General features: G+C 35.3%; 1 protein-coding gene across 1 annotated transcript in view; it reads left to right on the plus strand.

Moving 5' to 3' along the window:
* SELENOO (selenoprotein O) overlaps positions 1 to 14,335 on the plus strand; it is a 50,546-nt gene that overhangs the window by 19,161 nt on the left and 17,050 nt on the right. Inside the window, exons 14-18 of the mRNA XM_027841569.1 lie at positions 1,640 to 1,723; positions 8,035 to 8,164; positions 11,336 to 11,380; positions 11,484 to 11,565; positions 11,679 to 11,771. Coding sequence (XP_027697370.1) covers positions 1,640 to 1,723; positions 8,035 to 8,164; positions 11,336 to 11,380; positions 11,484 to 11,565; positions 11,679 to 11,771 — 434 coding nt within the window. The remainder of the gene's footprint in view (positions 1 to 1,639; positions 1,724 to 8,034; positions 8,165 to 11,335; positions 11,381 to 11,483; positions 11,566 to 11,678; positions 11,772 to 14,335) is intronic.

Raw genomic sequence — 14,335 nt, forward strand, 5'->3', positions numbered from 1 at the left:
ATAATTCAGGAGAGGGGTGGTAAAACCCTGAACTGGTATGGGGGCCTTAGGAGTGGAGAGATGGGAAGTGGCTGATGTGAGAGGAGGTGGAGGTAAAGTCACCAAGACTTGGCAACTGATTGCATATGGGGCTTGAGGGAGAGGTAAGGGACAAAGATAACGCCAAGATATATAGAGTGATCATTTATTAAGGGCTTTCCAGGAGCACTGTGGATTCAAATACAAACAAGCAAGATCGTTCTTCTACACAAGGAGCTTCTATTCTAAAGGAAGAAGATAACACAGAAAGGAGAGCTGAAAAGTAGAGGGAGGAAGGGAAGTCCAGATTGAAGCTGGGCCTCTTCAAGATGGGATGGTCCAGGCTAGGCATCAAGAGAGGGGGCCTCATGGTAAAGGCTTCTTCAGGGTGAGAAAGCAACTGATGAGGTCTTCCTGGCCCAGGCCTGCTGTCAGTTTCTCTATGAGGGGCACTGAAAATTTCCTTTTGTTGGCTAGCCTCTAATTTTCACCCTAGCAAGTTGCTTTCTTGACACCAATGCTCTGATAGAAAATATTAGGTATTAGCGATAACAATCTTTAAATCTCAGGAGGGCCACTTGTCATTTCAAATACTTTTGAGCCCCCATCTAGTCTTTATGGGAACATAAACTAATTTTAGTATTAGTGTAATAGGCAAAACAGAACTAAGAAAGCATCTTATCATAATTGAAGGCTATTGCTATAGCGTATCAAGTGATCACTTTTTGGTTCATTATTTCAATCTTTTCATTACTAGATATTTATCTATTTTGAGTACAAACTTACAAACTAGAGTTTTTGTATATGTGTGTGATTTGCTGTGTGATTGTATAGTGAAAAAGTTTTGGACTTAGAGGAGCCCTGAGTTCTAGTCCCTTTTATGTAACCTCAGGCAAATCCTTTAATGTCTTTAGGCTTCAGTTTTCCCATCTGCAAAATGAAAAAGTAAAGTTGATGATCTCTAAGGTGATTTGGAGTTCTAAAATTTTATTACTTGGGGGTGTGCATTTTATTTTATTCATTAGTTGTAGAAAGTGTCTTAGTGATGTTACTTCAGTATTAGGTTATTTCTTTTCTTCTGTGTATCAGAATATCTTCATTTGCCTCCTCATAAGTCCTTTTCCAGCTACCTTCCTTTTCTTTATCTCACTCCAAATTAAATGGTGTTGCTTTTTAATCAAGAAGGAATTTAGTTCTGTTCAGTAGCCTTCTCGTAAGTGCTGACTGTGTGTAAACACAATACTGGACCTTGGGGAGCAAAGATGAGAAATAGAGGTGATGTCTAAGGGGGCCAGAGTGATGCTAAAGACAAAATTTAGTTGGAATTTTGTTTTCTTTGGGTAGATCTTGTCATTCTTGGGGGGACTGAAATCCTGTTGTACACAAAATGTAGATTAGTATTGATTTTAAAACTTTTTTCCTTTAACTGTCTAAAGTTAACTAAACTGTTATACTTGGCTAGTGATAAAATTTTACATATAAATATTTTATTCAATTTCCATTATTAATATTTTTTCATAAACTTCTTTGCCTCTCCATTTTTGATAAGTGAGTAGGGTTCTATAAATTGTATATACATATATAAATTGTATAATTATTCTGAATTTTTTTCTAATTTTAGGTGTTTGCAATACTGACAACTTCAGTTTGTTATCTGTTACAATAGATTATGGTCCTTTTGGTTTTATGGAGGCCTATGATCCAAGTATGTTTTCTGTATTTCATTTCAATATAAAGTTATCATCTGAAATTGATGACTGACTAATAGATGAGACCTAGTAGTGATAGCAGTGATAGAGATTAATAATGGCATAATGTAAAGAACATTGGCTCTGGAGTCAGAGGACTTGGGTTCAAATTTCACCTTGGGTAATTCCTACCTATGTGACCTTGAACAAGTGACTTAAACTCCCTAGGTCTAAGTTTTCTTAATTATAAAGTGAATGGGTTGCTTCTGAGTTCCCTTCCAGTTCAAGATCTATGGTCTTGTGATCATTCCTGTTAAATTAAAATAAACCAGATTGCTTTATATGAGAAGCCATGAAAACCACCAAAATAGTTTTTAATTTTCACTGACGCTAGTACCCTACCTAATTATTTTTATCTTCTACCACTACCCATATCCAGGCTTTAAAAATACATATAGGACCCTCGTTCTCTAGGATTCTAGCGACAGGGCTAAGTATGGTGCTCTGAACTGAAAGTAGAGAAATTTATACTATATATTGCTTTAAAAAAACAAAAGTCAATGTTTCAAATGAGTATCCACTTTAACTCCAAAAAATTTCTCTGATTTCCCCATTAGTAGTGCTACTGTCAGTGTCCTTTGACTGAGAAATTACATGACGAAAGCTGCTGTTGTAATGCTTTTAAATTAATTTCTGCTTTATTGATCATAATAGCACCTACATATATTTGGAAAAATATTTTTGTATCAGGCTTGTGATTTCATTGATATAGGGAATCTCTCAGTGAGGAAACACCCTCTTCCAAACCATATCTAGAGCTGCTTGCAACTTAGAGTCTTAGAGCACGGAGTGCTAAAGGGTAAGTGACTTGTCCAGGTTGGCCTAGCCAGGAGTTTTCAGAAGCAGGACTTGAACTCAGGTCTGTCCAACTCCCAGGTCAGCTCTTTATCCACTATGCCAAGTTGCCTCTCTTTGAAAAAAAATTGGAAATATTTTTTGAAAAATTATAATACATACTATATATAGATATACTGCTTATTATATGGAGTTAATCTGGATTTTTAAAAAGCTAAATAAAGATTGAAGTAACAGTTCTTAGTGCACATACGGTTTTTTAGAGTTAACTGAGTACATAGAGATGTAGATGTAAGTATGGACAGATATAACCTTTCTATCTTTGGGGCTGTGTGTCTAGGAGTATGATTTCTGGGGCAAAGGGTAAGAATTGTTTCGTGCTTTTTCTTACATAATTTTAAATAATTTTCCAGAGTATTTGGACTAGTTCATAGCTCCACCCACATCATAAAAATGTACTTCACTTTCCCCAACAATGACTATTTGTTTTTTGTTATCTATGCCAGTTTTCTTGGTGTGGTGTGATACCTCAGGATTTATTTTCTTTGCATTTCTCTCATTGTTAGTATTTTGGTTGTTGATAATTTGAGGTTCCCTGTTTGAAAACCGTTTGTTCCTTGGGGAATAGAGCTTCATCAATTTGTGTTAAATAAAGGTGTACTTTCATAGAATAAAATACCTCCCCATTTCATGTCCTTTTCCAGGACTACCATTTGTTGAGAAGCCACTTTCTATTTCTGTTCACTCTTCTTTCTGTTTATTCTCATTATTATTTCTGTATATTGTTTTGCTTGAATCTGTCTTTAAATGTTTTGAAGAAAGAACATTCTTATTCATTTGAAGAAAAGGAATCAGACGTAGTTTGTCAGAAGCTTGTGGCAAAACTCTGGTTGTATAATTACAAAACCTGACTAGGCCACATGTAGATTGAATTGCATGCTTGGGATTATTCTAGTTAACCAGTCATCAAGCTCCAGATGATAATCCTCAGTGTATTGTCATGCACCCCGTAGATGGAGACTAAATATTAGTTGATAATGATGCTATGAGGTTAAAAAAGGCAGTGTCACTTTAAAGTAGAAAAGATCCTTATACAGTTAGGGAAAGCTATATCATAAACTAGAAAATACAAAAAAGGGAAAAAAGCAAAGTAAATTTAAAAGCTTCATTTAAATGTTTTTCCAGAGAGGCTATTGCATAGTAAACTATTTGGCACAACAGCTGACCCACAAATTAGGTAACATTTCCAAACTAAAGCAACTCTAAAGCAAAATCATTTCTAAGTTTCCACATGGCAGCTTTTATCATATTTGCAACATGGTCATAACTATTGACACTAAAAAGAAAGCAAGACATCAGAGCTGTTAGCCAGCAAATCTTCATATAAAGCATAAGCTATTTATATTGGTTTATACTCTTTAAGATAAAGCGAGCACGTTAGTGCTTAGAGAAACAGCAAAAGTATTTTTGTGTGAAGAAAATGTCAATTATCAAAGGATGTAAGACATTGTTGCTATTGCAGAAAAGTATTTGGATACTTTTTGTTTTTTGTTTTTAGGCAATTGGGGTTAAGTGACTTGCTCAGGGTCACACGTCTAGTAAGTGTCAAGCGTTTGGTCTGAGGCCGTATTTGAACTCAGGCCCTCCTGACTTCAGGGCCGGTGCTCTATCCACTGCGCCACCTAGCTGCCCCAGAATATTTTGATACTTAAAAAAAGTTGGAAAAAAATTTTTAACAAAAACTGCTAATATATGGATATGAAGAAGCACAGCTTTTAGATCGATTTTTGGGGCAGTTTTAGACAGAAAACTAACTGGAGTAAATATAAAGACTCAGATTACCTTTTGAATGCTATGGAATGATGCCTTGGTTATGTGTGTGTGCTTTTTGTTGTTTTAAAGAGGCAGAAAAAGAACTTTTATTATTAGAAATTATGAGAAATATGAGTGTAATAAAGATTTTCAAGAGCACCCAGCGAGCTAGAGGGCCATGTTGAACATTTCAGCTGCAAAGCATTAGGGTATCTTGGCTTATTTGCATATAATTATTTTGTGACTAAAAAGAAAAAAAAGAGAAATCATATAAAAACAGTCACTGAAAATTCACTGAAAGTAAGGAATCATTCATTTAACCCGTTAAAAGTACAGGAACCAGGCACATGATTGAAAGAACCAGATGTAGGAACCTGATACAGGAACTTAAGGAAAAGAACTGAAGACAATTTTATTACATAGTGTCATCCTTTATTTAAATCAGTGTTATGTAGCAATGGAATTACCAAGGGGATTTTTAACAGAACTAACCAAAATCAGAACAGAATATATTCTGAAGGGTTAGAATCTTAGGGATAGCAGAAAAAATACAAATGAATTAATTTCATGGCATCATCAGACCTCAAACTATGCTATGAGGCAGTCGTCCTCAAAGCTATTTGGTACTGTTTAAAAAAACAGGAGTAGAGAAGTAGAGCAGCATACTAAGTGGCAGAAGAAGTGGAGAACAGTACAGTGCATGGTTCAGTAAACCTGAGCACAGAACTTGGTAGAGGAAGGACTCTCTTTAAAGACTAGAGCTCCTGAGAATACCGAAAAGCTGTTTGGCAGAAATTAGGTACGGATCATCATTTTAAACTCTGTACCACAATTAGCTCAAAATGGATTTGAGTCCCAAATATAGAAGGTCATCATATGGAAAAAAATTAGAAGACAGTGAAAGAAGGTAATGTTATATATAATACAATATAAAATAATACATGAATATATACTCAATAGTAATATATGACACTTGTATATTATATAATGTTGTTATAGAGTATAGTATTATGTATTGTTATATAATTGTTAAACAGAGGGTAGAAGAGACCCACATTAATTGTAGAAGTGCCCTTGCCTGGATCAGCCTTTTCATCAGCTTTCCTGTCAAACTTTCTGGCATGCTACAACTTTACATCAATTTTATCACTGGCCCTTCTCATACCCCTGCTTTCTAGCTTTCTAACTGTACAGGGCTGCCTGAATTTTGGGATGACTCCGCTTATGCTTCACCCTCTGCTCTTTCCCTTGTCATTGCCCCTGTACTGGTAACGCTGTCCTTACTTCTCCATCTTGACCCCTTGATAAACCAGTTAAACTCGACATTATCCTTTTCTGTCTAGTCCCTTGCCCTGTTATCCTGTCACTGATATTGCTCTGCTAAGTCCTAACCTTGGATTAGTTCCACCATCTGCTGCCTTTGCATCTCTTATTCATGTACTATTGAAAAATGTTGGAGAAAAATCATGAAATAATGTTGACTGGGTCCACTACAAATTTATATCTCTGCAGCATGGCAGTCCTTTTACACTTCCCTAATTGATTCACTGTCCCACTCATCCCAGCAGTTTTTCCAAACCTGTTCACCCCTCCTCAAACTTCCCATACCCTCCTCTCCCACTTACCTGACAACCTTGCCTCATATTTCACTGAAAAAAAATTGAGGCCATTTGCTGAGACCTCCTTCTATCCGCCTCCTCATCTCTTCACACATATGCTTTCACCCATTATCTTCTCCACTCCTGCCTTGTTACTACTTATTTATTCTGGGCATTTTCACTGGCTTTTTGATTTCTTTCAAGTCTCAACTAGTATCTCACTTTCTGTAAGAAGCCTTTCCCACCTCCCCCACCCTTAATGCTAGTGTCTTCCCTTCTGAGATTATTTCCAGTTTGTTCTTCACATGTCATGTTTGCCCAGAGTTGTTTGTATGATATCTCCCCTGTTAGATTGTGACACTGAGGAAAGTGACTGTTTTTGTCTTTCTTTGTATGCCCATTGCTTAGCACAGTGATACACAGTTGGCATTTAATAAGAGCTTGATGAGTTGGTGACTTGATTACAAAAGAATTTCAAGTATATATAATTAAAAACTTTTGCATTAACAAAATTAATGAACATAGAATAAGAAGAGAAACTATAGAATGGGATAAATTATTTGCCTCAAATATTGATAAAAGTCTAATATCCCAGATATTTAGTGAATTGGTACGGATATATAACACTGAGAGCTATTTCCCAGTAGAGAAGTGGTCAAAGTATATAGACTAGTGGATTTCAAAAGAAGAATTGCAATGTATAGATCATATGAAAATACTCTCCAAATAGCAAATAGAAAGAGAAATGCAAATTAAAACAACTCTGAGATTTGTGCTATGTAAATTGACAAAGATGACAAAAACAAACCAGAAATAGTCAATGTTGGCAGGACTGTGGGAAGACAGGCACACTGATACATTATTGATAGAGCTAAGATATGATCCAGCCATTCTGTTTATAAATTTTGAATTATGCAAGGAATGTGACTAAACTGTCCATATTCTTTGACTGAACCCTCCCACTCACTACTGGACATATAACCAAAGGAAGTCAAAGACAGAAATGAAGTTGGAATATATTTCAAAACTTTAGTAGCAGCATTCTTTTTTGGTAGCAAAGAACTCAAAACAAAGTGTGCACTCATTGACTGGTGAATGCCTGAAACAGATAGTATATAAATGTAATAGAATATTATTGTACAGAGGGAAATTACGACTTAGGAATTCAGAGAAGCATTTGTATAAAACAAGCTTTTGTATGAATTGATGCAGAGTGATATAAACAGAACCAAAACAACAATATACATAATAACTCCAGTGATTTGAGTAAAGTGGTCACTAAAAAGAAACCAAATTCAGAGTTAAGTATAAAACTATTCTCAGAGCACGCATATTGAAATCTCTCTCTCTCCTTACAGCTGAGACACAGGGAATTGCTAGAGTAGAATGTTGCCATTTTCAGTTACTGTATTGGATGTGTTTGTTTTTCATTCTCAAAAGGAAGGGTTCAGTCTGGATCGTTTCCCCCCAGAAATCACTATCTTATAAATAAGACAAATTTTTATTTACTTATTAAAAAAATTTTTTTTTGGTGAGGCATTCAGGGGTAAGTGACTTGTTCAGGGTCACACAGCTAGTAAGTGTCATGTGTCTGAGAATAAAACAAATTTTTAAAAAATACGAAAGATATGCAGAAAGAATAATAGGAAAGCTTATAGGACAGTGGGAAGATTTTAACATGTACAGGATTTACACAAGACAGTAAGGCATGGAGAGATTTTACTTTTATTGGTAAACAAAGTACCCAGGCTGATGAAATCAAAATTAAAAAAAAAATTCAGACAGTAGTCTTTAGCATCTGTTTTTGTTTTGTATCTAAAGCAGGAAAATAGCAGTTGTGATGATCTGAAAATTTATAAACAAAAATGTGAGGTAACTATTGTGAGGTGACTATTAGAATTTAAATTACTCTAGAGTAAATACATATTCTTGTGTTCATATTAAGTCAGAATTAAATAGTGTGAGAAGGATTTTTATTAACGTACTGTATAAACAAAAATGTGGATAGCAGATATTTATTGTATTGACCTCACTGCAGAATTGTAATGTTTTGTTTGAAGCAGATTTTGTACCAAATACATCTGATGACGAAAGGAAATATAAAATAGGAAACCAGGCCAATGTTGGGATGTTTAATCTGAACAAGCTGTTACAGGTTTTAAACCCCTTATTGGATCCTAGTCAAAAGCAGCTGTGAGTATCTTTAACCACATCTTTATATTAAAGAGATAAGAATTTCTATAATGAACATAAGTTTGGAAAAAGGAGAGGTCATAAGATTTATTATGATAACAGTTTCATAGCATTGCAACAGATTACATACATTGGCAACCAAAAAAATGTTTTAAATTAGATTTTGAAGTTTTATTTCTATGTAGGAGAAATAGAAATATTTTTATTTCCTCAGGATATTGTAAAATTTTATATAGTAAAAAGTTATTGACTCCTTGAATGCATAAATGAGTGGGGCTGAAATGTATAAAGCAATAATTTGGTAAGTAAAGTAATAATGTAAATAAGTGGTATGTATAGGAGGTATTTAAACTAAACATAATAGGTCCAAGAAGACTTATTTACCTACCAAAAATCTATTCTGTTCATTAAAGCAGGTCTCCTATGGGATCTTTCTTAGCCTAGCTGTAATTGGAATTTGTAAAGTACTTCACTATAACAATGGTAATTACATTTATTTGAAAATATTCCATAGCTTTCCACTACTTGGATTAATCTTTGAGGTTTAGAATAGTAACAACAATCCTATTCCCATGTCTTTTTCCTCCCCCTGGAGCTATTTCTTGAAACTTTTAAATGACTTTCTATGACAACCCTCTCTTTAAGAGACAAATAGGAAAAGAGAAGTTGAAAAGAAGAAATGTGGGTGAAGGTAAAATTGGGGGGCAGAGAGATGGAGGGGAAAAGGATATTGTTTTCTTTAAATATCTGCTATATCTCCCACCTTCCTTAGCCTTATGAATCTATTACAAGTTCTCATATTTCATGAAGAATAAAACAAGAAGAGTAGATGGAAGAAGAAAATAAAGAAACTAACAAGTGAAAGGGACTCAGTGCTCTATTAAAATTTGTCCCATGAAGTATTTCTGGTATTTATCACTGGACCCTTTACTAAAGTTCTGTGTATACTAACCAGTTGTGAGCAGTGTGATGCTTGGGGTACATTTTAAGAATGAACTAGCCAGTTGGGGGAAGCATGCTTAAGTTTAATGCACTCAGATAAAATCTTGAGAATGTATGAGTAATTATATGAATTACTTGAAAGTGAGGATTGTTTTGTTCTTTACATTGGAGGGGAAGGGAATAAGTATTTATATAGCAGCTGTCCTGTGCAAGGCACTGTGCCATGTACTTTGGTATCTCATTTGATCCTCACAACAATCCTATGAGATGTAGGTATTATTAATATCCTCATTTTACAGTTGAAGAAACTAAGGCAGAGGAAGTGACTTAGCCAGGCTAGTGAGTGAGTATGGATTTGAGTTCAGGTCTTCCTGATTTCAGGCCCAGCTCTCTATGTACTGTGACAGCCACCTGGCTGCATCAGTACCTAGCATAGAGCATGGCATGTAGTAGGTATTTAAACACTTGTTGATTGACTTACTGTATAATTTGAAATAAATAGAATTTGGTTTGTGTGAAAGATTGACTTAGCTTATGTACCCTTGTACTTTTAGCATTAATTCCTTGGTGTTAATTTGGAAAATGATATGGTATTTGTGATGTTTTTCTGAGATGTAAATTTTAGTTATATTGGGTGAGCTCTTGGAATAGTGGATAGAGTTGACCTCAAAGCTAGGAAGATGTGGATTCAAGTTCTGCCTTTGACACAGAGTAGCTGTGTGACCCCGAGCAAGTTATTTAATTTCTCAGTGCTCTCAATAACTCTCAAGACTATATGAGTTTCAGGAAAGCTGTTGACCTACATTGGATGAAGGAGTTTCCTCACCTGGAGTTCTGGTATACTAAGGAAATCAAAGGTCAATTCCTATCTCTATACGTTTGCCACATAAACTTTTATATAAGCTACTCAAATACAGAAAGGAAAAAATTCCAAATGGACTTCTGTTAGAACATTGATATTAAAAAATAAATTTGACATTCACCTTCTGTGTTAATGATGTGCTATATCTTGCTTTTATTCTTTAAAGTGATATTTCATGGGAGCATAACTTATATGACATTAAATGCCTCCCAAGCCTTTAGGGATTACATGCATGCTGTTACTGTTCAGTTGTTTCAGTCCTGTCTGACTCTTTGTGACTCCATTTGGGGTTTTCTTGGCACAGATACTGGAGTGGTTTGCCGTTTCCTTCTCCAGCTTATTTTACACATGAAAAACTGAGGCAAACAGGGTTAAGTGACTTGCCCAGTCCAAGGTCACACAGCTTGTTTAAGTGTCTGAGGCCAGATTTGAACTCAGGAAGATGAGTCTTCCTGACTCCAGGCCTGGCAGTCTATCTACTGTGCCATCCAGCTGCCCTAGCATATATATGTTAGCTATTATTATAATATCCAAAATTCATGACATAAGCTTTTTTAAAAATCGTTTTTCAGTCTGTTGCTTACATAATGAGATTCAGTCAGTGAACAAGCCTCTTATTTGCCAGTAGAAACCATCCCGAGCATTGAGGATAGAAAGAAAGAGACAGCATATAAATAGCTATGTGTTTACAGGATACATACAAGGTAGATGGAAGGTATAATCAGAGGGAAATCAGTAACATGGGAGTGGGGCAGGAAAGGCTTCTTGTATAAGGAAGGATTTTAGCTGCTGTGAAGGAATCTAAGTGGTCGAGGTGAGGAGGGAGAACATTCCAGGCATAGGTGACAGCCAGTGAAGATGCAGCATCAGGAGATGGGAGTGTCTTATGCAAGGAATAGCAAGGAGGCCAGTGTCATGGAATCGTCAGATAGGTTGAAGGGATGTAAAATATGAGAAGATTGGAAAGGTTGACAGCCAACGATTTTATATTTGATTTTGTAGGTAATAGGAAATGATTAGAGTTTATTTAGTAGTGGGGAGACCTAGTTTAGTCATTATCAGTATTGCTAAACCAAAATTAGCATAATTTTGGGAATGATTGCTATATAAATGCTAGCATATCAATAAATTGATTTTCATCAATCAAATTAAACCTTTATTAAGTGTCTACTACAGCACATATAATGTATTGTGGTAAACAATGAGAATACAAAAATGAAAGAATACACAGTTGCTGTCCTCAAGTAATTTATAGTCTGGTAAAGGGAAAAGAAATTTTTGCTGTATGATGCTGCTTTAAATTTGAAATGGGGGGTTTTCTTTAAAGAATAATTATACAATATAGTTTAATTATTTTGTTTTCACAGTGCTGCTCAGATTCTTGTGGGATATTCTACTCTGTATTACACAAGGTGCGTCATTTCTGAGTACAGATTTTTAATTCTCTTAAATAATTTGAAGATAGTTCTTGAAAAATTAAGTTTTTAAAAATCTTACTGCGATTTCTACTTTCAGATTTAAAGAACTTTTCAAAGCCAAATTGGGTCTCCTTGGTGAAAAGGAGGGTGATGATTATTTGGTTGCATTTCTACTACATGTAAGTCTTGTTTTGTTGTCTTGAATTGATAAATATTTGAACTATTGCTTGATCTATGGATATGGAAGAAAAAAGTGGATAGAGATTGATAGAAATGTAATTATTTTTATTAGCTCATGGAAGAGACAAAAGCTGACTTTACAATGACATTTCGGGAGCTCAGTGAGATAACTCAGGCCCAGCTAAAGGACTTCAATGTTCCTGAGGTATTAATGTGTAATATTTCACTTTTCTTAATTCCATTTTAGGAATATTTATTGTCTTTTGATTTCAGTGCTATCTGTGCATTGAATTAATGTCATATAAGTGGGAAAAAATTCTTGTATTTTTTTGTAAAATAAAGTTTACAGGAATGTAGACCAGACATTTAAAACCTACCAAGTCTCCTTTTTGGTTATTGTTAGTGTCATCTTCCTGCCCAGATATCTGCTGTACCATGATTTGAATTCAGGGTCTTAGGAGAAAATTAGTAGAAAAGAAATGATAAAGAAAGGAAAAAAGAAGGATTGGGGAATGATTAGATGATAAAAACCACACCAAAGTCTAGCTCTATATTCCTTTAGGAACATCACTCACCTATGGACCCCACTGTTTTTAAAATTTAACTATAAACCTCTTTAGCTTCTTTCTTCTAAATTTCCCAATCCTTTACTCCTCAAGAGAATTATTTTTCTTACTCTGATTGGATGTACTCTGTGCCTGGAATTTACACGATAGGCTGTATACTCTACTCTTGATCCCAATCTGCTCCCAGCATTTAGGAAGTCCTACTATGAATCTAAATTCTGGGATACTCTCTGTACTAGGAGATTTAAAAAAAAATCTTTCCTTCAGGTTCTCACTAGTGGATTCCTTTATTTCTTCTTTCCCAAGTATATTTCATAGACTCTTACCTTCTGTAGGGCATCAGATGAAAAGTAAGTCACAGACTCCCTCACTGGCCTCTTCTAGCTCCTAGGGTAAGGGCTGGGATCTTATGACCATACCTACTTTCATTCCCAAATATTGGCAGGAATATTTTTTTTCTTGACCTGATTTCTGGATGCTAAAGGTAGTGACAATTAACTGCTTCCCAGTGCCTAGCCAATCCTTAAATGGAGGTATCCTCATGGCCCTAAGAAGGGTAAAAGGTAGGTTCTCCCCTTTACCATTACTGTTGTTGAAAAAAGGTATGGCATTCCCAAGTCTGGGGAGGAAGACAAACCCAGGGACAGATTAGGGACAGGTTGCTGGGACCATCAAGACCACTGGAATATTTATTCAGATTCAGTAAGCTAAGAAACTACATAAAATTTGTATTCTGAGATTTATCTTGACGGTTACTATCACCAATAGCATTTGTATGAATAAACCTTTGATTATAAAACACTTGATTAACACCTTTAAAAGAAAAAAGATAATGCTGATTTTCTTTAAAGTCTTGGTACTTTTGGGGAATGAAGCTGGATCAGAAAACATCTTTGCTATAGAATCATGTTCATTTTCAGTTCATTCCTATCTGTTTCTATGATGGAAGAATAGTTAAGAAATCTTGTGAATTTTAAATAGTAGAAAAAACATTTTGTAATTTGTCTTCCTTATCCCAGCTATATTTTACAATCTGGTAGTTACCTGAAATCTGTAATTTGTTTAGACTTGAGAGAAAAAATTCTTTCCAAATTTTTTTTGGAGTGCTCTGAGAGGCTCAGTAGTCCAGAAGAGTCTGTGACTATCAGTAGTTCAATGAATTTATATGTAAAAATTTGATAATGAATAGGAAGTTTGAGTCCATTCTTTGTTTTCTATAAGTTTTCATTCCTTTGTATGAAAACAACCAAATTGCTGATTAAAGTGATCTGCACAGGTTGTCCCCTGCCTCATCTCTGCCTCTCAGAATCACTAGCCTCCTTTGAAGGTTAGCAGCTCAAATGCCACCTCCAGGTTCTTGACTTCAAGTTCCCTCTTTTATTCCTCCCCAGTATCTTGTATTTATTTAAAGATCTACATATTGTTTCCCCTGGTAGAAAGTAAGTTCTTTGAGTACATGAGCTTTTTCATTTTTGTCTATTTCCCAGTGCTTAACACCATGCCTGGAACATAGTAGACACTTAGTAAATGTTTGTCATCTGCTTGGGAGGCTGAGGTTTTTGTATATTGTATTTCTTAAAACACAGCCTGCCACTGAAATGGATTTCTGTGTATTTAATCTTAGAATGATATATGGTCAAAAAGAGATCTTCCTTCCCTTTTTTTTAAATTCATTTCAAAATAGCATCTTTTTCAAATAACCCGGACACTCTAGTACTTGGCATTGAACAATAACTATTAATTGTGCAAGGTACTATGCTGGATACAGAAGATAATACCAAGAAAAGTATGTCATAGGCCTGGCCCTCATTGAATTTAATCCTAATAGGGGCAATGAGACATATATAAGAAACTATAATACCAGCTAGAAAGTGAAAATGCATTGAGGAGGCACAAAGTGGTAGGCAAGGTCACCAGGGGGATAAGTGATGTTCATCTAAGCAAAATCAGGGAAGAATTTATGGAATTGATAGCACTTGAGTTGGGATCATAGAATCAATCAGTCAGTCAATCAGTAAACACTGATTAAGCACAAAGTGCTGGCACTGTGCTAAGCACTGATGATACAAAAAGAGGTAAAAGGTAGTTTCTACCCTCAAAGAGCTTAGGGTGGTTGGGTAATGAAAAGTAGTAATTTGGGGGAATAGATTATGATCTAAATTTTGTGTATGCTGAGTTTGAGGTGCTAATAGGACACCAGGTG

Source organism: Vombatus ursinus, unplaced genomic scaffold, assembly GCF_900497805.2.
Source record: "Vombatus ursinus unplaced genomic scaffold, bare-nosed wombat genome assembly UNPS02014861.1, whole genome shotgun sequence".
Taxonomy (NCBI): domain Eukaryota; kingdom Metazoa; phylum Chordata; class Mammalia; order Diprotodontia; family Vombatidae; genus Vombatus; species Vombatus ursinus.